The following is a 25851-nucleotide window of genomic DNA, read 5'->3' on the forward strand; positions in this document are numbered from 1 at the left end:
TGCAAAAACAACAAACTTAGTGATGCTTGGAGTGTAAAACATGCCAAACAAAAATACTCTTTGTGGGTTTTCACTTTTTATTTGCATGTACAAATAGTAAATCTGATGCTTCCAATATATAATATCCTTATTGTATGCTATAAGAACAAACTTGATGAGATGTTCCGAATCGACTCAAATGTCAGACAACAGAGAGTACACAGCACCTCACATTCAAGCTAGATATTTAATCGCCAGTATAGAAAGAGGAAAGATTTTCAATTTAATATTTTCAGTTTAAAGAAATCTTTCCACAAAATGAAAAACAATCTCTCCCATCCTCCTTTTTTAATAAAAGTAGATGGATAAATATCTAATACTGAAAGACATGAGAATGCCAGTAAGTCAAACAAAACAACTGCCTCATCTGTAAAAACCTCATCTTGAGAAACAAAAGGTAAATAAATAATTTACTAGATCTCTAACATTGTAAAAATATGTGAGACATGTTGAAGTTATATTAGGCCTTAATACTTTTCTTTGGTGTTATGTGAAAAAATGTTTTTACAGAATTCATTGATTAAACCTGCTAAACAACTATTTTCTAGCATTGAAAATATATTACAATATAATATATATAAAAGCAGTGGGGAAAAAAAGAATAAAAGACTTTAAAGGAAATTAAAATTTTAAATAGATATGACTTGTAAGCAGAGTGAAAAATAACATTTGGCAAGTGCTAAATGTGACTAAAACGCATACCTACATACAATTCAAGCAGAAATTTAGATAAGTACTCTTCTTTTTTTTATGACTCATTGTAAACCTAATGCATTTCATACAGCTTTGTATAAACTGATTTCCATATGAAACCAGTCTACAACAAAATGAATAAAATAACAATGTTATAAACAGAGAACTGTAAATGCAACAACATAAATAATCTCATACGTGCACATTTTTATCTAAAATGTTTGGTAATGTAATCAAGTAACTCTGGTAATGATGCAGTGATGATCTCTGAATAGCCACAAGGGGGCGTCATATCTTTAAAACTGACTGTGGTAGTTGTTCGCTGCAGACTGAGGGGAAACAGGCTTCACATGTTTAAGGTGACACTCGTGACAGAGCAAGTGTCCATCCAGAGGATAGCAGCGGTGACCCTCCTCATCATTCAACTCCATATGACAGTCCTGAGAGAACACATGGTACACATTAACATAACATCTCAAGGTATTTCCCCTCTCTTCAAAAACATTGCTGGATGTTTGTTGGTAATCTCTTGTCAAGGCATTCAAGTACTTCAAAACCCCCAGGAGAACTGCTGATTCACAAAGACTTCTTTACTTACAATTAATGTCATAAGTGAATGTAGAGTTCTGACTGTTGTATTGTCGTCACTGAACTCACCTCACAATGATAGCACTCCACGTGATAGTCCTTGTCCATTGAGACAACTCTAATGGTTTCATCTGATCCCTAAAGGGATTAACAGTGAGTGTTAAAAGGACCACACATCTGGAAACAAGCAGTAGTCAGTGACTCATTTCAATTTTCAGTTTTTTCTTTACTGAGGTGTAGTACAGGCTACTATTACCCCTCTTTAATTTCTCTTAGGCTGCATTTACATTTGTCATTAACATGGGAACTCTATCTGGATGTTGTCCACATACACATTGAAAAGACAACTGTGAATGTTATCCCATCAGCGTGTCCGGATCCAGAGGTAGTTGAGGACGCATTGTGATCGGATCTCAGTGTAATGTAACCAGCCAGGGTATCTACATTGCATGTTGTGCCGTTTCCCCACCCAGATTACGACTCCATCATCATTTGTTTATTTTTTTTTTACAGACACGAATAGCAACACTACACCAGCTTGTTTCTAAGATACATGTGTGTAAACTGTATAAGGTGTAATCAACGCTCCGCTTCCAGCTGCGCTGTCCTGAGGACTGCTGCGGCTTGTGTCATGTACCGTCCCCGGAAGACAGAAGCGGCAGCCGCGGAGCTTGAAACGTAACTCTGAATACACCATATATATCATTTACACACAGAAACAAGCTTGTATAGTGTTGCTAAAAGCTGTAGTCAGTAAGTACTCTATTTAGGGCACAAACCAAAGAAACGACACTCTGTCACTTGCAGTCGAACCAACCCAAAAAGATGAAAAAGATGAAAGCGATCGTTTTTGATCATTAGTAACTTACTTATATGATTATTTTATGTGTCTGTGACATGAATAATCAAGTGTCACCGTTAGAGTCTGTGCGTGTGTGTGTGTGTGTGTGTGAGTGAGTGAAACCCAGCGTGAATAAGTGATGGTATTGCTCAAGAGATCAAGTACAAAAGCTTGTATAATTTGACAAACATCTTCTGCTTATACTTTCACAAATAAGTTCATCATTTTAATAGTCCAAACAATTGTAGCCTGTTTCTGATTCTGACCGTGGTTTACTTCCAACCGCTCCCTCGATTTCAACATGGCTGCGGCGGAGGATACTTTACATCTGTAACATGCTTTTCCTCCCCGTTATACATGTTCTGTGAAATCTCTCCCCGCACAATAGCTATTTTTAAACTCCAGGCTTTTTAAAATAATGGAAGCCACTTGATGTTGACAAGTGTAAACGCGCTGTGTCCAGATTGTCTGAAGATCTGATCTGCTTGTTATGATCACAGAGGTCGCATGTTAATGACAAATATAAACGCAGCCTAGGTTTCTCATAAGCACTTCAATGTAGTTGCGTGTGAGTTATGGTTCACTTGCTCTAAAATAAATCGCTGCACGCCTTTAAGCTCATTTCTAATTTGAGACTGGTGGCGAGATCTCTCTTGGTTTAACAAATTACACATGCCCTGAATAAACAAAATCTCTTTTTCAGAATTAATCTCACCAAAACGCCCTAAAATGTTGACCTACATCTTCTGTTCTGGATAGTGTTTCATTGAGGTTGTAAAGGTCTCAGTAAGGTGCTTAATTTGGTCAATTAATGCACACAAGAAATGACTTTGACACCTGGCTCAAATACAAGGCAAGCTGATTCAAGGACACATGAATGCTTTCAAACCCCAAGTTAATTCCTTCAGTTCTGCAGAGTGACTTTCACGGTCATACCAGCAGAATCTTGCACAGTGCAAGTCTTAAAAAGTGTCTTACCTCAGAGGGCAGAATTGGCTGATTACAGGCTGCACATTTCGGTGCAAGAACTCTAGAAATGAGAAGAAACAAAATCAATGAAAGGTTTCTTAATGAAGGTCCATACATTAAAAAAAATTGCCAAACTCTACCACAAGTTTAAAAACATATTTAATTTGCCTAAAATGTTGCATTAAATCGCAAAATATTAAAGCAAGGATCGTGATCTCACACACCCGTTCGTTTTTAAAATATATCATTTAGCACAGGTGTAGTTTATCGAATTAACTATGAACAAATACCAATAAATTCTGACAACCGCAAAGGGTAGCAAGCACTTATAATATTAGATTTAAACCTAAGAAACTTAAGATTTTTACCAAAAATGGAACGGTGCAGCCTATTCTTTAAAACATAAAATGACATTCAGAAACATACTTGCAGAAGCCAGTACGACTTGGAAAGTAAATGGCGGATGGAAAAGAGACAGAGAGGTATTGGACTAGACTGCAGATTTTGGCTCTTTAATTAGCTTTAGAACAGTAAAACTCCAGATGGAAAAAGTGAAGAGGCAGTGCTTTATTCCATGCACTGATTTCATCTGCATATGGTCACCACCTGACTGACTGTCTGAGGCTTTCGAATCATTCAGTTCACTGAAAAGTATTCATGAGAGGAATATGGAGCGCAGCTAGGCATTCAGACACACACCCTCAAGAACAAAATAACTCACCATCAAATGTTATTACATAGAGCTACTGCAAAGAAATTACTTGAGGAAGAAATTATGGGGAATCGTCTATAACAGGAAATGTATAGCTTGTTCCCTTGATGCATGTGGTGGCAATCTTTGCTTTGCAAGTTATAAATGTAAAGAAGAGCAGCCATGAACAGTGTCTTATAAAGGCATTTCAGAAATAAACGTTTACAGTATTTTGGCAACAGTACATTTCTCTATTCAAATCTGTTACCAAAATAAGAAAGTGTCACCAATAGAGGCATTACTAAATTCATAAATGTTCGTTGCTTATCATCAGTGGTGTCCTCCCGGAGTGGAAAGACAAGGTCTTTAAAAGACATTACATAGTGCGGGACAGTAAAGAATCAACATTTACTTGCATATTGTGAGTCAGTTATGTATAGTTATTTCTTTTCCTATTCAGTTAGATTTAGTTAGATTTAAATAGTTGTACAAGTTCAAATTCAAATACAATTTAAGACTATTTGAAGCTTTGGGTCAACAATATAACCAATGGTTCTGCATGTACCCACCTGTGGTAGTCTTTCACACAGTAGATCTTGTTCTCTGTGTCTACAGTAAAAGGCACTCCATCCAAACTCTCATTACAGATGGCGCAGCGGAAGCAGCCTGGGTGGTAAGACTTCCCCAGTGCCTGAAGGATCTGAGGAGAAAAACATGCTATATGTGCTGCCAAACAAGACACAACTAACACCGAGCAACATAATCTTAATGCATGTATTTATGTGTGCTCATAGATACAGTAATTCATAAAAACTCAATACAAACCCATTGCTGTTTATATTGTGAGATTTAGGAATGTTCAACTTTTGCTTTTTATAACTGCATCATGACCACATTTGTCTAGATATATTTCCTCTAAACCTCTAAAGACTCCTAAGGGCAACATGTGAAGTGGTGTTAGAGGAAACACTACATAGTCTCTTAAAAACGGCTGTTAACACAACAGTTCTGTTAAAGTGAAAGTGAGGTGAAGTGAGGCAAAGTAATTTGTAATTTGTGCTCTGCATTTAACCCATCCAAGTGCACACACACAGCAGTGATAAATACACACACTGTGAACACACACCCAGTGCATTGAGCAGCCATTGCCGCGGCGCACGGGGAGCAGTTTGGGGGAACAGTGCCTTGCTCAAGGGTCTCACCTCAGTCGTGGTATTAAAGATGGAGGAGAATGCTGATCATTCACCATCTACAATCCCTGCTGGTACTGAGGCTCGAACTGAAAACTTCAAGTACCGACACAGGCACATTCCCTCAACCAACCTCATAAGAGGCATCCTGGGATATGTCTGTTTTTCAGACTGTAGATTTTTTATGATTTTCCTACAGTTTAATCAGTCTAACTCATTTATTTAAACAAATAAATTAGTACAAGCATTTAAACATCAGCCTTTAGCTTTGTAAGTGACAAATAGTTCACTCACAGTGTCTAAAATATACAGTATGACTGGCACTGTATATGGCTTTAAAGAGCACCTAACTGTCAGGAGGTTTCACTAAGAATTTAAACCAGTTCATGAAATTGCTGTGGTGTGAGATGACTAATGCAGGGTGTGGTACATCAGACTCACCATATCCATGATTAAATGTCCACACACGTTACATTTATCAGCAGACTGCTGGAACCCAGAATACTACAAAAGACAAGGACAGAAGGATTTACTGCTTAAAACAATGTTCATTCCTTTCCATAACTTCAGTTTCCAAAGCCCACACAACATTAACATCTCCGACATAATCACTCTAATTTAATAGCAGCAGCTGCAACATACCAGTGGGAATGACTGGAGTTGGACTGTTCCTACTAATTTTACACCATTCATCTAATTTTAACCAACCAGGGCTGCGTTTCCTAATCCTTCTTATTGCCGTGTCATTTTTAAGTCATACCTAAAGAGTGGTAGTGATATATTCTTAAGAATGACGTAGAGATATGAAGGTTGCGGGAAATGCAACCCAAAAGACAAGCAACTGCATTTTGCCAAGATAAAATTGTACTTTCATTAACCTGTATACAAAAAGAGCAGGATATTTAAAAGCATCTTAGTGTACAAACTCAAGCAAAATGGGGCAGTACAACAGATAGTCTTTATCTGAATTATAACACCTCTATCATTGACTGTTACAGAAATCTAGCCCAAACCGAGGTAAACTATAACACTATTTGGCAATCTTTTGATATGAAAATTAGACCCAAAGTTACGTTTGTTTATATTGTTGCCGTTGAAACCATCTATAGACCGTTTCATCAGATGTGCACGGCGGTACAGCAGTTAACTTCCTGTCTGTGTTTCGCTAGTGTCTAGTAATATAACTATTTATATTTAATTTATGTTAATAATAATTTATATTATTGCATAATTGTATTAAATGAAAGATTTGGTGAATTTTCATTTTATTCAATACAATTTGTTTAATGGGTCCTGTAGTTTGGTCGCATTTAAAGAAACCTTATGGGACATTGACATATAGCGGTTGAGCTTGGTATCGCAGTCTATATTCAAAATATTAGAGAGAAAAGTTTAGCAAAGTAACGGTTCATCTCCTTGGTTTACCTCTGTCAACACGTTTTGTTACAGTGATTTTATGCCACCCACACATAACCCATAATCTCTTTAAACATATTTCAAATAAAGGGGGCCACTATGATTCACACTCCAATGACTTCAGACATGTCAAATAAATAAAATAAGGATAGAAAACAGCGTACCAGGAAGTCCTCTTCACAAAACACTTTTCCACATACATAGTAAAAAGCTTTTCCACGCAGCTTTCGACCTGCAAAGAACACAAACAACAACTTTTATTACCAACTATTACAATTCAAACAGAATCTGTATAGAATCATTAAATAAGAGGGGGTTTGAAAAATCCATAATTTGAACGCATCAACAACCATAACTACAGTTATAAGTTGTATTACTGATAACTATCAAAAACTTAATAACAAAAAGTTGACATTTTGAAGTCATTGGTTTTCTCTGGTCTTGATGTCAAAACTGGTTTGACAGATTTGTGCACAATAAATGTGTTTACATGCTAAATGTGAAGGTCATGTAAAACACAGAACATGACTTTACTTGGCCTGATAAGCAAAAGCATTCAAGATTTATTCTTTCTTTGGCATGAATCCTTTTGGATGAATACTAAATTGAACTAAAAGAATATAATAAATAAAATTAAATGTGTAAAAATAAAATCAAGGGCACATGAGAAAGGTTTGATTAAATTCAATAACCCGACATGGTAAGAAATTGTTAGCACTCTGTAAGCACACAAGGCCATGTGGGGCCCAGATACTGTTCATGGTGTGAACTTCCTGTTCCAATCGGAGCTGTTTTTGGCTTTTTACCTCAACAGACAGACGAACAAATCTTCTCATTCAAACAGCCCCCGTCCCACAGGAAAGGGGAACATTCCTCCCATTTCAGTCATTCAGGCTGATGTAGTCAAACCTCATAAGCCTCTTTAAAGTCAATGAAAGGATTCATGTTACTCTCATCATCACATAGTGGAACTTACTCAACCTAAACAAAATGTTTTTCACAGGGGCAAATGAGACTGCTGGCAATCTAAAAGAGTTTATTTTACGACTGGAAAAATAAGTGCTCAGCCAGATGCTTCAAATACCTCATTCTCAGGTACACAAAATCACAACCACAACTCTCCAAAACTGTTTTGGTGAAGAAACACAAAGTCACGTATGTCTTATCTGTTCCAATTATAACAGCTGTAACAGATGTCAATCACAGGAATGTTAGCAGATGTTAACGAGGAGTTAATCCTTGATGATAAAATAATCTCAGAGGATATCGGTCAAGGCTGTGTTAAAAAATTGGCAACCACTGATTTTGAATTGTTTTGTTGTATACTATCCTTCCACACCAAAGGTAAAAAAAATCATAGGGATCAGCTGTTGTATTAAAGCAACAGCAATTGAGCTTTTTACTCTGGGCACAATGATTGATCCAATGGAAGTGTTTTTCCCAAGAATGTGTCCAAAGCTTTTCCATCACCCACAAAATGCGCCACGCCGTTATATTTGTTCTTACCCAAAATGGTGATACGGAGGTAATGAAAATGTTAAATAAAGTTTCTAAATGTTAAGAAGCTTCGATGGTTTGGAATGTTGAAATATTGCACTGCATTTTAGGGGCATTTTTTTATCAAACACCAACCGATTGCAGTTGCACTAAAAACCTTTAAACACCCCATAAATGTCAAGGTATCCCTGCTGGATCTGATAATGAGAGCATTTGGACTGGGTCATGAACAAATCTGCCCTCCTAACAACGAACACTCTGTTCCCTCACAAAAACCACTCATGTATTCACTGCCAAACATTGAGACTTAACAGAGAGCCCACCAAACATGAGTTCAGAAGGCAAGTCCTGATTCTTCACAGGAGATAAAAAATTGGTGAGTCTGTGGAACAGAAAGTAACAACTGGATCTGTCTCATAACAACCTAGATTTCCAGGAGCTGGGGGTCAGTAAGAAGCACACAACGACTTCTCTGATACCCTCAGCAGAGAGTTATAATAAAAAGACTTTAAGCACATTTAACTCCCCACTAGCTTGCGCAGCAGCTTATGTCACTTCCTGTGTAACTCTCTGAGGTCCAATGATGGAAAAAGAGATCTTAAAGAATTTCCTTACGGTCTGTTGAGATTTGAGGTCGTTTGGCGACTTCGCCTTTCCACACTTTTTTCTTCTCTTGTACCCATATATGGGCTTTTCTAGTAGCGATTAATATTATTTCTAATCAATAAAGTATAAAGTCTGAAAGATTTCCTCTTGAGCAAAATAAACGTTCAAGTTAGCATCTGATCACTTTTTATACTGTAGATAATACTGAGAGATTGATTTAGAAGTTGAGCTTGTCATGCAATTCAATGTTGCAATGCGATGTAGACAACATTTTGGTAGTTAGCTGCCTTTTAAACAAGATATTTGGATTAATGGATAAGACCTTAAAGGTAGATGTATTGGTTATGTATGTAACCTCAGTTCCCCGAGGGAGGAAACGAGACTTTGTGTCCAACAGACAGAATGGGGTTTGATCTTGAGAACCCATCATCTCTGATTGTAATTTTAAAAGGCCAATGAACTTGGCGAATATTATGGCTCGTGAGCTCCGCCTGGCTCGTAAGCTTGAAAGTGCTTAGTGAAGGATGGAATGCTTTTATTTCATCCTGTGGAGGAAGTATGGAAGCTGGAACAGCGCACTGACTCACCTGATGATGGAGAGAAGGTGCTTTGCAGGCGTACACCCAGCCGGCCTTCGGTCTTACCTTGTGTGCAAGACGCGGTAGACACCGGCTCTACACAAAGGTTGTAGAACCTTGCGTGTATTGGCCGTGGCAAGGGCCGGCTGTGGAGGAGGAGCCAGGGCAGTTCTAGGTCTTCGCACATCCGGGAAAAATGGTACCGCGCTCCGTATCAAGGTACCAAGAATCCAACCGTGAGTGCACGGTGCACTGCAACCCGAGGCTCGCAGACATCTCCGCGTCAGACTCGTCCTGGGCTTGACCGGCTGTAGCCGGGATCTCCAGGGAATCCTCATGTCCGATGCCAAGAATTCGCCATCTGATGCCGTGACGGACACCTTGTCCTCTGTACACCGATGCGTAGATCTGCAATGGGACGGTCTACTGCCGGCCATCAGAGACTGGTTAAATGAGCATGTCGGGGCCAGGACGGTCCGCTGCATTTTCTGCAAAGGTTTAACCCCCATCTCACCACCGCCGTTCACCGCAGACAATGTTCTGGCTGGGTCCAAAAAGAACACAGCCAACCGTGACCCCAATACCTTGATCGACATGTGCTTGCAAGTGCGGACATGCCCTATTCACGAACGCTATTTCAGCATGTTGGAGACCCAGACCTGTGATGCAGGTATCGTGCCTGTCAGGCTCAACGATGAGCCGGCCAGATCCAAGATTACAGCGGTGAGACATGCCTGGCGGCAAGTGAAATTTTGCTCTTTTAGGGAATTTGCTCTAGTATACACCCTCAGCTCACAACCGAAACACCCAGGGAAAAAAAAAACAGGACAAATCCGCTGCTCTGCATCGTAGAATCCAGTAGATGAACAAGAGATACTGTAATGCGCTTAGCATTTAAGATTAGCAGGTTCTGAAGAACAAAAGGTGAATGGATGGGCCCACCATCTTCCTTTTTCTACCCGTATGTACGGGGAAGAGACTGGCATGCCATGCCATTCGCCCAGTTCATTGGCCTTTTAAAAGTACAATCAGATATGATAGGTTCTCAAGATCAAACCCCCTGTCGGTGTGACACAGCATCAAGAGACCGAGAGAAAGGGAACCTTAAATATTGAGTTATGTTACAGCCGCAGTAATTAATTAACTACAAGTTTGCAATGCGTTGGCCAAGCCTTCATGTCTGCGTACTTGGTTACAGTTTGTTTCTGGTCTAAGAAATCTGACACCTGTTTGTCTCTTTACCCCACCGGCTCCAGCTGACATAACACATCAGACATACCCCCATCTGCTCATCCAATCCGTTAATCCCACCTCAGTCACACGCTCCTCAACATTCCTCTCCAACAGGATAAATGCTCTCTCCAGCAAAACTATGCGCTGTGCATTCAAACTATCTTTAGTCTCTTAACTCATGTAAACAGGTGGACACACACAAACACTGACACATTAACTGCACTCATAACAGGACTCTGGACAATAACACAGAACAAAAGATTCATTGCAGAGACTAACGCTGCAGGTCAAAGGCAGTCATGCAGAGGAGAGGCTCAGGAATGTACATTTTCCCTCAAATATTTCCCATTCCCTGGGGCCACAGCTGAGCTAAATAAAGTGTGAGGAAACAAGACTCGATAAATGCCAGGAATGAAGGTTTATCTAAACCTCACCATGTGCTGCATATTATAAGCAAACTCATAGCAGTACATTTGAAATCCAGTCCTGTTATTCAAAACCTATCACTTCACATATGACAGTCCACTTACAAACAAACATACATGTATTACAAATCCAGTAACAACTCCATAACTCTCAATACAGTTTTTGAATGAGTGTGTATACTTACTGCAAGCACTACAGGTGAAGCAACTGTCATGGTACAAGCTGCCCATGGCCTGACATGCTTGATTGGCCCCATAAACAGCTTTATTACACCTCACACAACTGCCTGCAAAAGAGCAAGAAAACAATCAGGTCAACTCTGCAATTTTTATTTTATATGCCATATCAACATGAACTAAAATTAGGTTAGAAGAGAAAGAGTGCAGAGGATAGCTGAGTTGTGACAAATTGAACTGGCCCCATAATTATCTTCAGGGATTTGGACACTACTCATTTATTTTAACTACTCATCCATTAGATAAAAACAGAAAAATCCATTACATCAAATAAAAGTTGACTAATTGGCAGTTCAATGTTTACCTTATGTAAATTACCTGCAATAAGCCATGCTTTTTCTAGCCCAACAGTAAAAAGTCCCAACTTCTTACAGCTTCTACAAGGCTTTGGTTAATACATGATGAGCTTCAGGGCCGTTCACAAGAATTTTGCCTCGTAAACCACCCAAATGACCTCAGACATCTCAGATAATCTTTGATGTCTGAAGCGCCATTTTGATTGACTGCAAAAATAGAGAATTCTCTGGGGTTACTTTTATCCCAATTTTGCGTAATTCCAAATATAATAGTCTGTTCCGGTTTATCAAGACAGCCATTTGGCCCATGATATTGGTCACCATGTTAGGTGGTTTGACCAAGGAATTACCAAATCATGTAATGCACAAATGTGCAAACTCAAAACCGACCCCATGGGTTTACTAGTGGCAGAACTAATTTACTAGTTTGGTAACCCCTAGTTAAAGCATAATGCCTATTTCAAGTCTATGTATTCCATAGTAAAATATTGTCCAATATAGCAACAACAATATTGTGGTCAACAAAATCAAAATAATAATGAATATCATAACATAGACAACAAGACAAAAGGTGCATCCCAAATCACGCACGTATACACTATTCTATGCCATTTTGTAGTATTAATAGTGAGTAGAGCTAGAAGTGTAATTTAGGTCTCCGGATGATGCTCTTTTTCAACCGAAATTATGAAGTGTGCAAATGTGGTGACTTCACACTCAAGGATCGCATTTTCGCTTACATAGTGGAAGGGAGGTAGAGCTATCAGATGCTGCTCAAGCAAAACTCTTGCAGAGTGATAATGCTTCAATCTGATGATGACTAAAGTAATGCTGGGCTAAACCTTTAAAAATTACATTAAATATACAATATACAAATTAATTTCTTATTGACATGCCTTGAGATGTGAGATTGATGTAATTTGCCCTCGTCTGGGAAACTGCACACACTTTCAGTTAGTATGAAACCGTTTAGCATTCCATTTGGGACGATACTACTCTTCTTAAATTCTACATTTGATGGTTGAGTGCATAGTGGATAGTTTAAGTGCAAGTATATAGTATATCATTTGCGACGCAACAAAAACAACATCACTAATCCAAAACGAAAATTGTTATATTATTATTATTTAACTTAAAAAAAAAATTTATTCATCTCTCTACTGTGGTCCAAGTCTATAAATACATATTTATAACAGTGTAAAAAATAAGGTTGTGTCTTATTATTAGTAAATGTTACATTTGAATTTTAATGTGTTGATACTGTAGATGCCCTTTTGACATTTGAGCCCTTACTGCCACTGAGGAACTCTTTGCACAGGGATGTAGGCACATGTCCTGTAGGGATAGGAAAACACAGAGTGACCAGGTGGTTGTGTAAGAATAATTTAGTTAACTACCAGACCCTTATAACCTTAGGCGAACATTATATTAATTATAGTAAATATTTCTTGATTATTAAGGTCCTATCTTGGTTCAGGCTACATACATACTAGGTGTAAAAACATGATTATTTTGTTATAATAGGCAGTTTTTCTTACCTTACTTCTTGACTGACTCTCGAAAGATTCGTTTGGGCAAATCATTCCTTCTAATCCCCTCCTTTCCGCCAGCCTACACTGATCTGATTGGTCAACCGCGAATGAGGCTCACGAGCTACAATGGCCCCAAATGGTGCACTTCATGTGGACTTGCGGTCTCATGGACTTAAATTGCGCGAGCTCCCCAAGCCTACGAGTCAGTAAGGTTTCCCATTTTGTCTTTTTAGCGCTCAGGAGTTTGCTCGCCAGCACCTCCTTTGTGCCCCCTCGATGCGGTCTTCGGCAAAGCCCAATTTGATGCAGACTCCACTGAAGTTACCTACCCAGGAATCCTTGCGAATGCCCAATCAAAGAACGGATGGGAGGAGTGTCAGGGATGTCAGACATATACGTAAACATGACGGATACATTTTTGTATGTTTTGATTAATTAGGGTTAGGTGTTAGGGTTAGTTTCTTATTCACATTATTGATTATTTATTTTCTATTAAGGCAGCTATTCAAGAATAAAAACTTTTAATGCAGTGCAGTTTCTAACTTAAGGTAATAAGACATATGTTGTGGTAGATTTATATCTAGTTGTCTCTGCGCTCTGTAAAGCTGAACAACACAGTGTTTGGGGGAGAAGAGTGAAGTTTTCGCGGGTAGTCCTAGCAAAACGTAGGCAGGGACCATATGTAGTGACGTATATCTGCAGCGGTTTTGCAAATCGGAATAGGTAAGACTCGTTTTTGTGTTTCAGAGTTGATTCCTTTTTACCAAGCCAATAACTTTGATTCAATAAATTCATTCACCTTCGGCTTTACAACTTGGCAGACTGCTTACATTCACACATGGCAACACTACACACTGCATGAAATTTAATTTACATGATCTCATAATATGTACATTTTAAGAGGAGCTTCAGATAACCAAACAGTTTAAGTGAAATCACAATACTATTGGGAAGGTGAGTTAAAGGGCCACTAATCCAGGTGTTTTCTGCAATGTAAAAATAGTCAGTGCTATCCCCAGAATGTCTCTGTAAAGTTTCAGCTCAAAATACACCACAAATCTTTCAATACAATATGTTGAACATGGCCATTTGTGGCTGCAATGGAAAATGTGCCGTTTTTGTGTGTGTCTCTTTAAATGCAAATGAGCTTTTGCTCCCCTCCCCTTATGTAAAATATGAGGTAGACCGCTTAAACATGTCCTTTGGATGACATTAAGACATGCAATATGGTGGAAAGCGCAATTACGTCTGTTAAGCCTTGTTCAACCAAAACCATACACTAACTACAATAAAAATCACCTTAATGCCTTGTTCATAAATACACATTAAATGAAAAAGACAAAATCATAGATAGAAAAACATATGCTGACCATTTGCTGTATGAAATGTTGGGCATTGATGATTAACCATGTGGATACATATTAGTAACAGACATAAACATAGATATAGGCATAAACATGCAATCAGAGTACTTGTATATGAAAGTTAACCAGGTGATATTACGTTGTGAGTAGCAATTTCTGAGTAACCTCATAGTCTTACAAATGCAAACTCTGTTTCTATCCGTTTGAAGTATTGTCGCACTTAGGACATACGTAGAACTCATCGAGAAACACACTGCTACAACATTCTTTCGTTTTAATGAATAAGCTTTACAGAAATTATGTCGGTAACAAGTCTTCTGAACCGATGTGCGCGATGCATTTTACCACTAATGTACAACATACCACCTGACCTTGGACCATGTCTCAGATTTGGCAGTGAATATGTTAACAACAGCCGCTAACATGCTAAACACATTATTTAAGAAGCCCATTTAAAAACAATGTGTAATACTTCTACCGGAGATAAAGCTTGATCGCAAACAGCTGGAACTGATCCACTCTTCAGAATTTTTTATGGGGCAAAACCCATGCTATATTGACGGGTCACCGGGTCCCAGAGCTTAGATTTTTCAACCTTTTTGGCAACCGGCAAGCTCTAGTTCCTGACCTAGGGATCGCATCGACTAGCGTTCGAATGTCCGGGTGGAGACCTTTCCAATGAATCCTGGCTAAGTCTTTCCGGTCCAGAGATACGGACCAGTGAATGTTGGTTTGTCGATCCGAAAAAAGTTAATTCCTGCCGAACACCAAGTCATCATCGTCCCGCCCGTCCGGCTCCCGAGGTTGCAGCGGGATGAAACCTGGCTTGTCAGAAAGATCTCCTCCCGGCCTCCTTTTATGTCCAATTTGACATCCAACAACAGCACACATTTATTGTTTTTTAGACATTTTTGTCGCTGGCTAGTGGCTACATCTGCTCTTGCCTGAAAATGGCTGACAGCGTGTCTCTGGCTGAAGGTGGGCCTAAGTGCTCATAAGAAGGAGTCTTTGAGAGGTCATGGGCAGGCGTAAATCAATGTGACATCAGATTGTTAGGGGATCCCCAACAACCTGTTTTGTGTCACTGTTGTGGTTTAAAGTAGATTACAAAAAGAAGAATAGATAGATTTGTATAATGACAAGGTGTTTCTGCACACACGCTGGCGACTCAATTTCTGGTAGATAAACATTTAAAAGTGCATTTTCTGGGATAGCGGCCCTTTACGAGCTCAAGAGCATCTCTGTTTTACGTGTCACACAGTATGCAAGAAGTATGCTGAAGAAAGAATGAGCAGTCGTATTCCACTGAGATAGCAGCGTTACACACACAGAGGTCTCTTCTTAGACTGGGGACTACATCAGGGAGCCAGCGCCGCTTCCACACAAAAGAGCCTCTGTTTTATCTGGTATTCGGCAAACATCATGCTAACAAGTTCTGCCCACTCAGCAAAGCCTGGTCCAAACACAGTCAGACACAAACACTACCAAACCCACAGCTGCCTTACAAAAAGGCTTTTCATTGAAGCTTTCAAATGCTAAAATTAGTTGCAGGAATGCTCAAAATTCGATAGTATATATTCGATATAAGTTCAATATTATAAAGATCATTGTGGCATGCAGTCGGTTAGTTACCATAAAATTGTTTAGAATGATTTACAGACAGGAAAAAAGAGATGCAATTTGCAAAAATGCTGCATATTTCTGCTTTGAAATAAATTTTTATAGCACAGAATGATGAGTCATTACAGGGTACGTTCTTGAGCGAACACAAAACAACTATTTTAAAAACACAAGTTGCGTTCCAGTTGGCTGTAAGTGCCAACGGGAGCGAACATGTTCACTGTGAACAGCATAGGGAATAAGGAAACATTGATACATCACTTCGCTGAAGGGAAAACCACCAAACTGCTATTGCTCACCGCGTCACGAGTCAGAAAAACAATGGACGAGTTTACGTATTCCTTTTGTACATAGTGAAAGTTTATTTAATTATTGTTAGTTATATTAAATAAGTACTGTAGTTTGCTTCAAGTAAATATGTTATTTTACATTGTGTAGCATTGTTATTATTTAGGCTGCACACTCCAGATGATGAATGTATAAAATTTTATTGTGCAATTAAGAAGTAGTTTTCATATGCATGTAGAGATTCATCCATTTTGTTATAGTTATAAAAACTACTGTAAAAGTGGTAAGCAGCAGTTATGTTTTATTAAGTTATGTTATTTATATCAGGAATGTGTACGGCTGCATGACCACATAGGGAAAAAGGGGAGATGAGTAATGAGACCGAGGAATGTCCATGGATTAAGAACACATCTTCACATAGTTGACAGAGTTAAAATTTGTTTTTATTTTGGATAACAGTAGAGTTTCAAAAAAGCTAAGTTGCTTCAGTCAAATAATAAATACAAGCATAAACAAAAGTTATTTAAGATTAAATTAGTACATAGTGGATGTAGTGAAGTAACATTTACAACATTTATTTGTAACATAATCTTCGCAACCCTGCCATTGCCTTTCTTTGATGATGTTATAGGACATTCCTATTAAGGGTCTTTTGTCAGCAAAGTCCACTTCAACGGATATCCCGTGCTCATGGAGAAGGGAACAGTGAACACAGCATAGGAACCCTATTTAATGGAACGCAGCTACTGTATGAGTGGGCCCTCAATGTTTGCTATATGGACTGTTGACCAATGAAAAGCTTAGGAGGGCTGGGCACGAACACAAGAGAACTATGGGAAAGGAAGCCAATAATCTTAAAATAAAGGCATCTAGTTGAAAGGCAAATTAAGAAATCCTTTTTTAAACAAGCGCAAGCCACAAAGGATGAATATCCGCTGTGTGGTTACGTCTGTGTGTGCAAGGTGGCACTGCCCCCAACCCAAATCACATCTCATTCAGTGTCTCTTAAAAAAACTGCGCAGGACATCAGGGACCCGTCAGACATTAGGTATCCATGAGCTTTTGGCATAATTTTCTCACTAAAGTTTTTTTTTTTCTACTTGCGCAGAAGAAGTGATTTAATGCGCTTTCGAGTTTGCGTCTATTCGCGTCTTTGCATTGACTTTGTATGTAACTATCTCGCGCAAATCATGTTTGGTGTGAACCCAACATAAGGCATTTCAATAAAAGAGACATAAACATCTTAAATTAACCAGGCATAGCTAAGCCTTTTCTGTGAATACTCATACCCTTCTCCATTTAGTACGGATTAATTTGCGATTCGTTTTGCAGACATGACTGTTCTTCAAATTTAGAATGCAACATCATCATTATAAGCTTACACTATCAAGTAAACAAACAACAGATGTCAACATTTGACAGCATTTTCTGTTAGCCAGCTAAGCCAGCATGCTGAACTAGTTTAGAAACATATGCTCGTAAATAGGTCCTAAAGTGATTCTGTTGATGTTTTCATGCTTCCTCTGTCAACTGAATTTTTGTCGTTTGTTGACTTTCATGCATAGACCACCCATGTTGTCCTCCACTATTGTTTTATTAGTAGTCCACTTAAGAGCCACTGTTTTACTGTTAGCCCGGTTATTTTGCGTGGTTAACACAAATGAAACAAGGTTGTGATGGATAAAGGTACTTTGTATTCAGATGGCCGCACTGTTATTTTGCTCGGACTTTTGGACTTACCAACAACATTCAGACCAAAGGCTTGACAATAGGAATCTTTGATATAGCCTTGAAGATCTTTTAGTTTCCAGGTCTGAAGTAAAGCCAAATGGAAGTAGATTGCTTTAACAATTCAAGCATTAAAATGATAACATTAGACTTCAAAAGAGCAGTGAAAAAAGGTAATCTCCCATACATTCCCCCAGATCTTCTCGACCATAATGCAATGATAAAAAGGCAACTAAAGCCCTTTTCGCAAAGGATAAGTATTATCTGGGGACCTCGTGTGATTTAGAAATTACCTTCCCACACCTGTATTTCATGTTGTGCATTCGCACGGGATAAGTGAAGCCTGTGATTTTACTCAAATTTACTGACTTAGTTCCTGGATGTGATTGCAAGGCTTTGCGTATAGTTTGTATAGCCTAGTTGTATGGTGTTATTAAGTAACATTTATTTGTAACATAATCTTCGCAACCCTGCCATTGCCTTTCTTTGATGATGTTATAGGACATTCCTATTAAGGGTCTTTTGTCAGCAAAGTCCACTTCAACGGATATCCCGTGCTCATGGAGAAGGGAACAGTGAACACAGCATAGGAACCCTATTTAATGGAACGCAGCTACTGTATGAGTGGGCCCTCAATGTTTGCTATATGGACTGTTGACCAATGAAAAGCTTAGGAGGGCTGGGCACGAACACAAGAGAACTATGGGAAAGGAAGCCAATAATCTTAAAATAAAGGCATCTAGTTGAAAGGCAAATTAAGAAATCCTTTTTTAAACAAGCGCAAGCCACAAAGGATGAATATCCGCTGTGTGGTTACGTCTGTGTGTGCAAGGTGGCACTGCCCCCAACCCAAATCACATCTCATTCAGTGTCTCTTAAAAAAACTGCGCAGGACATCAGGGACCCGTCAGACATTAGGTATCCATGAGCTTTTGGCATAATTTTCTCACTAAAGTTTTTTTTTTTTCTACTTGCGCAGAAGAAGTGATTTAATGCGCTTTCGAGTTTGCGTCTATTCGCGTCTTTGCATTGACTTTGTATGTAACTATCTCGCGCAAATCATGTTTGGTGTGAACCCAACATAAGGCATTTCAATAAAAGAGACATAAACATCTTAAATTAACCAGGCATAGCTAAGCCTTTTCTGTGAATACTCATACCCTTCTCCATTTAGTACGGATTAATTTGCGATTCGTTTTGCAGACATGACTGTTCTTCAAATTTAGAATGCAACATCATCATTATAAGCTTACACTATCAAGTAAACAAACAACAACAGATGTCAACATTTGACAGCATTTTCTGTTAGCCAGCTAAGCCAGCATGCTGAACTAGTTTAGAAACATATGCTCGTAAATAGGTCCTAAAGTGATTCTGTTGATGTTTTCATGCTTCCTCTGTCAACTGAATTTTTGTCGTTTGTTGACTTTCATGCATAGACCACCCATGTTGTCCTCCACTATTGTTTTATTAGTAGTCCACTTAAGAGCCACTGTTTTACTGTTAGCCCGGTTATTTTGCGTGGTTAACACAAATGAAACAAGGTTGTGATGGATAAAGGTACTTTGTATTCAGATGGCCGCACTGTTATTTTGCTCGGACTTTTGGACTTACCAACAACATTCAGACCAAAGGCTTGACAATAGGAATCTTTGATATAGCCTTGAAGATCTTTTAGTTTCCAGGTCTGAAGTAAAGCCAAATGGAAGTAGATTGCTTTAACAATTCAAGCATTAAAATGATAACATTAGACTTCAAAAGAGCAGTGAAAAAAGGTCATCTCCCATACATTCCCCCAGATCTTCTCGACCATAATGCAATGATAAAAAGGCCACTAAAGCCCTTTTCGCAAAGGATAAGTATTATCTGGGGACCTCGTGTGATTTAGAAATTACCTTCCCACACCTGTATTTCATGTTGTGCATTCGCACGGGATAAGTGAAGCCTGTGATTTTACTCAAATTTACTGACTTAGTTCCTGGATGTGATTGCAAGGCTTTGCGTATAGTTTGTATAGCCTAGTTGTATGGTGTTTAATGATATATATGACCGTACCTGTCAGCATTTGAGACCCGTGAATCGGACAGAAGATAACCACGATCGCGGGTCTCAAATGTTAAAGGTACAGTGTGTAGGATCTTTAAGGATTTATTCACCAAAATGTAATATATAATACAAAACTATGTTTTGAGTGGTGAAGAAATACCTAACAAAATGAACCGAAATGTTTATATTACCTTACAATGAGCCATTTTATGTATATACACCGCGGGCACACCTTTACATGTACTTTATCAACGTGCACAGCCATGTTTCTATAGTAGCACTACACGGACAAACTAAGCCCGTTTCGTAAAATGAAGGATGCACAGGACTAGTTCTTCTTCTTCGGCTGTGTTTTGAGGCAGCTTGCAAAGCGACTACATAGAAGGATTAGCAGAAGAAGAGGAAGAACAATAACAGCATTTACTTGTCGTGTTTTTTATTAGAAATATAAACGGTTCTTTGTTGCATTAAGAAGCAAAATTTGCGATTATGGCGGACCACACATACTCTGCACAAGAGCCGATAGAGCGTCAATCTGTTCGTTCAAAAAAGAGAAAATATGATGCAGCAAGGCGAAGTCGAGACAAAAAAATGGCAGAAAACCTGAATAAACATCGACGTGGCTTTTCCCAAATGGAGGGCACTGAAGCAGGACAAGGGTTTGCTAAGCGACGCCGAAGTTGCCAGCTTTCTGCTGGACCGGTAAGTTTGTCTAATTTCCGCTATATATGTGAACTGTTTGTTTGATAGCTTTAGCTAATAGATGAGCATGAGCATCAAGTGAGTTTTTCCTTATTTTTAGCACTTTGTAATTGTACTATAAATCCTTTTTGCATGGCCGTGTGGAAATCAAGTTAGAAATTATTTTAACAATCATAATTTGCATAAATCGGGTGTAAATTATATTATAATACTGCTTAGCTTCTGTGCATACAAATGTGTTATTAAATAATTGATAGGATAAAATCCAAACTTCCAAGTTGCATAGTTTATCAGCAATACAGTGTCAACGATTTGAGAAGAACGTCTGCTAAGACTTTCGCGGTAAGATTACTCGCCTTTAGCATTAGCAAGTGGTTTCAATAGGCAGTAAGTTACGAACCAAGTTACCGTGCCAAAAAATGCTATGCAAAATAAGCGAATACATCACGGACACAATGCTAAACAAGTAACAATAATATTAACTATAACGATTAGAGTAAATAATAAATTAAGTCAATTTAATTAATTTATTTTTCTTTGTAAATAAACCTTGTCACTTGACTTGCAAAGGTTACTCTCTGCTGTCTCAGACGACGACATCTCTGTCCTGTGTCCGTAGCTTCGGTCTGTTGTTCGCCTGTGAGACGTAGATTGCAATTATCAACACCACCGATAATGGCCGCTATCATTTACAGAACCCTTTTGTCCGGTGACTCCAACCTTAGCTTCTCTAATGGGAGGGAGAGGGGGGTATCGGAGCAATTTCCTACATCACCAATAGTGGCCTCTGAAACTTACACACAGAACCTTTCAGAGAGTTTCCATGCTAATTAAGCAAACGGGAGTCTCCCAGCCAAAACAACAGTATTGGCAAATATCGATATGATCCAGCGCGCGAAATAATAACAAAACACTTCAAAACAGCCTCCAATTATTTGCAAACGGTGGATAAAACCATGAAAAATGAAATATGAGCCCGCAAAAACAACAGAGATGGCGATTCGCACGTGACTAATATTGTCACAGGATATCAGTGTTCAACAAAATATGGGAGGTCATTTGTGTTGGAATTTTTACTTCAAAAATTACAGACATGGCCGATTCGCACGGGATTAAGATCACAGACAACCACTGCAATTATTACAATGACTAGAGGTCCCCAGGTAATACTAATCCCGTGCGAAAAGGTCTTAACTCTGCCCTTAGGGATTCAGCTAAAGCGATGACAAAAAGAACCAAAGATGAGAATGCAGGCCTAGAAATAGCTACTGGAAAGGAAAAGTCTGGCAAGGCACTAGGAGCAGGGATCTATATCGTTCTTTCATACAATTCACTGTGACAAGAGTCAAAGACACATACATAGAGAAGGTCAAATGGAAACAGTCAGAGGGTTTTTCAATCAGCAAGCTGTTAAATACAGTTTCCAGATGTGAAAAAAAATAGAAAAACACACTGGCAGTGATCACACTGTGCTTACCAAAGTGCTCAGCATTTGGCAGAACGTCCATCTCCTTTTCCAGGCGTTCAGTCAGAGCTTCTAATTTTATTTCAGCCACAGATGGCCCCTGATCTGCCTGTACATGGAGGCTCTGGCATGGCAGTTTGAGTGCCCGAGAGGGGCTAGAGCAGTCATCAAGGGCAGACACTACAGGAACAGATGATGAGGGAGTTATGCTCTTGGGTTGGGCTGTCTCAGCTTGCTTTCCAGCTAGGAACAGCGAAGGTGGGGTCACCTGGGCAGGTGAGGGTGTTGACATGCCTGTGATATGGGGTACCCCATTCTGAGTCGGTCCACTGGCAGACCACTGATGAAAGACGGGCTGGCAATGACCAGGGCTGGTTTGTTGAGGCTGATTTTGTGCGTCTCCTGGAGCCCTGTAGGTTCCCGTGGGTGACTGGGAAAGAGACTTTCCAGATTTGGCAAAGGATTGAGGATTCAGAGTCACTCCAGGGGAACCAGCAGAGCATGAACTGCTGGCAGGAGGGGACGATGGAGTCTGAGAGATGTTAGCAGCCTTCCATGTGCTAGGAGGGCTGGTAGAGGCTGCCCGAGCTGGAACTGGTATTGGGTTATAAGCATTTCCAGTCTCCTTAGTCTCTGAACTGTTCACAAAACCCCTCGTGCTAGCTCCATCATGTAGACTGACCGGATGATGTTTCTGTCCTTCATGAAAGATGTATGGATTCACACTGGCATTGACAGTCATGGGTCCAGACATGATGGGTGGTTTGGCTGCTGCTTCAGAGATAATGCCCTGTCTAAAACTAACGTTACTGATGGGTGGTCTGTCTTTGGTGTTTTCCGACACTTTCGCATGACTTCCATTTATCCTTGCTGCCAAACTATTCTTTGCCATCTCCTCTTGCTGCTTTTGCATATGTATTTTAGCCATTTTAGAGGCAAAAACTTTCCTGGTTTCCTCGAAGTCTGGGTTATTTTCCGCATCTCTCCTCACGCGAAACAAGCCGTCCCTCGACGCTTCGTACATGTTTAAGTCCTCAATAAATTTACTCGCCTCAAGACCCAAATCATCGTATTTATCCATGTTTGCAACGGGAACCAAGTGAACACAAACAGTCCCAGAATAAGTGTTTTAAAACGTCTTGTTTACCAGTACTTAAGTCGGGTTAAACATACCAGACTGCAAACTGTTCTTCTCCAATTTCATTCGTTGCTTTCAAAGGTGAAAATCACTCAAATCACAAAACCCGACCAAGAGTATACGTTTCCAAAGTGTAAACATAACACGGTACAGATTTAATCCAACAGCCAAAGCCCAAAAATACTTTGCCTGACCGAACAAGATGTAGATTCGAGTAAAAAGAAATCTAAAAACTTCTCAACCGAACGAGAGCGAGTTAAAACTACTCCTTCAACAAACTCTTTCCTCAGCACTGACGAAGCGCGCGACTCCCGCCTCTGTGATACTCCTGCTCGCTCGCGCGCACTCCCCCTATGAATGAATAAGCGCGAAACGAGCGAATGCTCGCGACCAGCTGTGCACTTGCACTTCACGATCACGAGTTCATGGAAACACAAGCGATCGCTTGACAAATAATAAACAAGAGAAGTCTCTTTGAGGTTGGTGTATTTTAACATTTGAGGACTATAGCCAACAGCCATGTTTTTGTGATTTCATTTCACATAATGCAAGTACAGAACGGGGCTATTTGACAGCTTTAATTAAAACTGAGATGGGGACTTGTTGATCTGCCCCAACCAGAGTTGTTCTGTTGTGCAACCCCAAAACATAAGATAATCATTATAATATTTATTTTTCACAAGAACATATTCAGGAGCCGATTTTCCTGCTTCCTTGTGATAAATACCACAACAGCTATGACAAAAAAATAATGACATTCAGGAATCATACCTGTAGACTATGGAACAGAAGAAATTAAACTCTGAGCTGTTACCTTGAGGGTAACGAATTAAAACAATGAGCTATTGCTTTTAAAGCATTTAGTGGCTCTAAGGCCACCACGATGTTAGGATGTTGGAGGCGTTAAGGTTATTTCTGTTATTTTTGGAGTGTTTTTGCAGTAAAAAAGTACAATACACACAAAAAAGTGAATATTAAAACATATCAGCATAAGTCACATCATGTGAAATAACCCTGCATGTAATGTCATCACTTTTGTGGAATGCGGGAATTGTGCTCTATTAGTGAGTCACTTACACAAGGCTTTCAGAGGGGATCAGTTTCATGGCTGAATTATGTGTGGTCACTGAGTAGCATGGCAAAGAACATACTCAAACAATAGATGTACTGTGATCTAGGATTTAGTGTCTCTGCTGGATCAACAGCCTTAAAGGGATGACACTTGATTTGACATGAGAGGCTACTTTTGTGCCAGTTCTAAACATTGTTCAAGGAAGTGCTTAGAAACAAAATATATAGGCCTAGCTTTCGGGTAAGGTCAAGCACTCAACTCATACAGCAACAGTCCATTGGCATTTAGTGAGGCGTCAAGTCATTGCAGTTCATGTCATTGGGTTGGGCTGTGAAGACATTAATTGGGTCAGCATTACACCCATGCTGCAAACAGAACTATATTTTTGTTTAGCCCAATACACCAGATAAATTAATGTGAATTCTTGAAATCCACTATTAGTACCATTTGGAAAAAGTATTATTTACTTATAATAATAATTACAGCCTATAATTGCTGACTACCATAGTAGGAAAAATACTTACTTTTTGTTCTGTTGAACACCAGAGATATGATAGACAATGTTTTATAAACAGTCAGTTCTGGTCCTTGATTCTGATTGGCTGAGCCGAGTTCTAAGCCATTATAAAATACCTCGAACAGCATTCTTACATAGCTTAAATATCACTTTATTTAATGAAACCTATATACGCATATGGAATAACCGTTTGCTGCGCATATGGAATGTAGGGTTACAGTGCATTTTATAACAGCTAAAGGGGTTTAAGGCGCTTCACGTCTGCCACAACACCTTCTCAGTTATAAATTTAGACAGATTTGAGACAACTAGAGAGTGAGTATTTCAAGACAGAGTTTTTATTTGGGGGTCAACTATCCCTTTAAGTTGCATTTGTTTATGGCTCAAAAGAGATTAGTGCTCTAGTCATGGTCTTAATGATAAATTGATGAATCACATTCTACTCACCCCCACACTCATGCTTAACATTGTATTGTTCACACAATAATTGCAGAACCGACTTAGATATCTTATTCCTGCAAACACCAACTAAAAGCGTAGCCTAATTTAAAGGTGCAGTATGTCATTTTTTTGAGGATCTATTGACAGAAATGCAATATAATATACATAACTATGTTTTCACCCTGGTGTATAAAGAGCTTACTCAATAAAGCGTTATATTTTTATTGCCTTAGAATGAGCCATTTCTATCTGCATACACCGCAGTCCCTTTGCATTTAATTCGCCATGTTCTGTCTGCCGTTGTAGTGTTTTGAATGGAGGGGTGGAGTGAGTGGTTGGTCGAATTTCGCAGCCTTGCCGCTAGATTTCACTGACTCCTCCTTTAAGTTCTTCTTGATTTTTGAACCCCATAATCCACCATTAAAGGGATTCTTCACCCAAAAATAAAAATTCTGAAATAATTTCCTCACCTTCGAGTTTTACAAATTCTTTATCAATTTCCTTATCCTGATAAACACAGAGAAAGATCATTGGAAGAACGATTATGACCAAGCAGATCTTGCCCCCCATAGGAAAAATTACGTTATTGTTTTTTGTTCTGTTGAACATAAATGAAGACATCTTGAAGAATGTAGGACA

At 39.2% G+C, this 25851-nt stretch overlaps 1 protein-coding gene across 1 annotated transcript; it reads right to left on the bottom strand.

Moving 5' to 3' along the window:
* Positions 1-65: 65 nt before the first annotated feature.
* limd1a (LIM domains containing 1a) lies at positions 66-23514 on the bottom strand. Its single transcript, XM_056763069.1, has 8 exons — positions 22057-23514; positions 10952-11053; positions 6592-6659; positions 5453-5515; positions 4391-4521; positions 3140-3191; positions 1390-1458; positions 66-1172 (listed from the first exon to the last, which is right to left on the bottom strand). The coding sequence occupies exons 1-8, from the start codon at positions 23123-23125 to the stop codon at positions 1029-1031; spliced, it is 1698 nt and encodes a 565-aa protein (XP_056619047.1). The 5' UTR covers positions 23126-23514; the 3' UTR covers positions 66-1028.
* Positions 23515-25851: the final 2337 nt, after the last annotated feature.

The sequence above is a fragment of the Triplophysa dalaica genome, chromosome 12 (assembly GCF_015846415.1).
Source record: "Triplophysa dalaica isolate WHDGS20190420 chromosome 12, ASM1584641v1, whole genome shotgun sequence".
Lineage (NCBI taxonomy): Eukaryota > Metazoa > Chordata > Actinopteri > Cypriniformes > Nemacheilidae > Triplophysa > Triplophysa dalaica.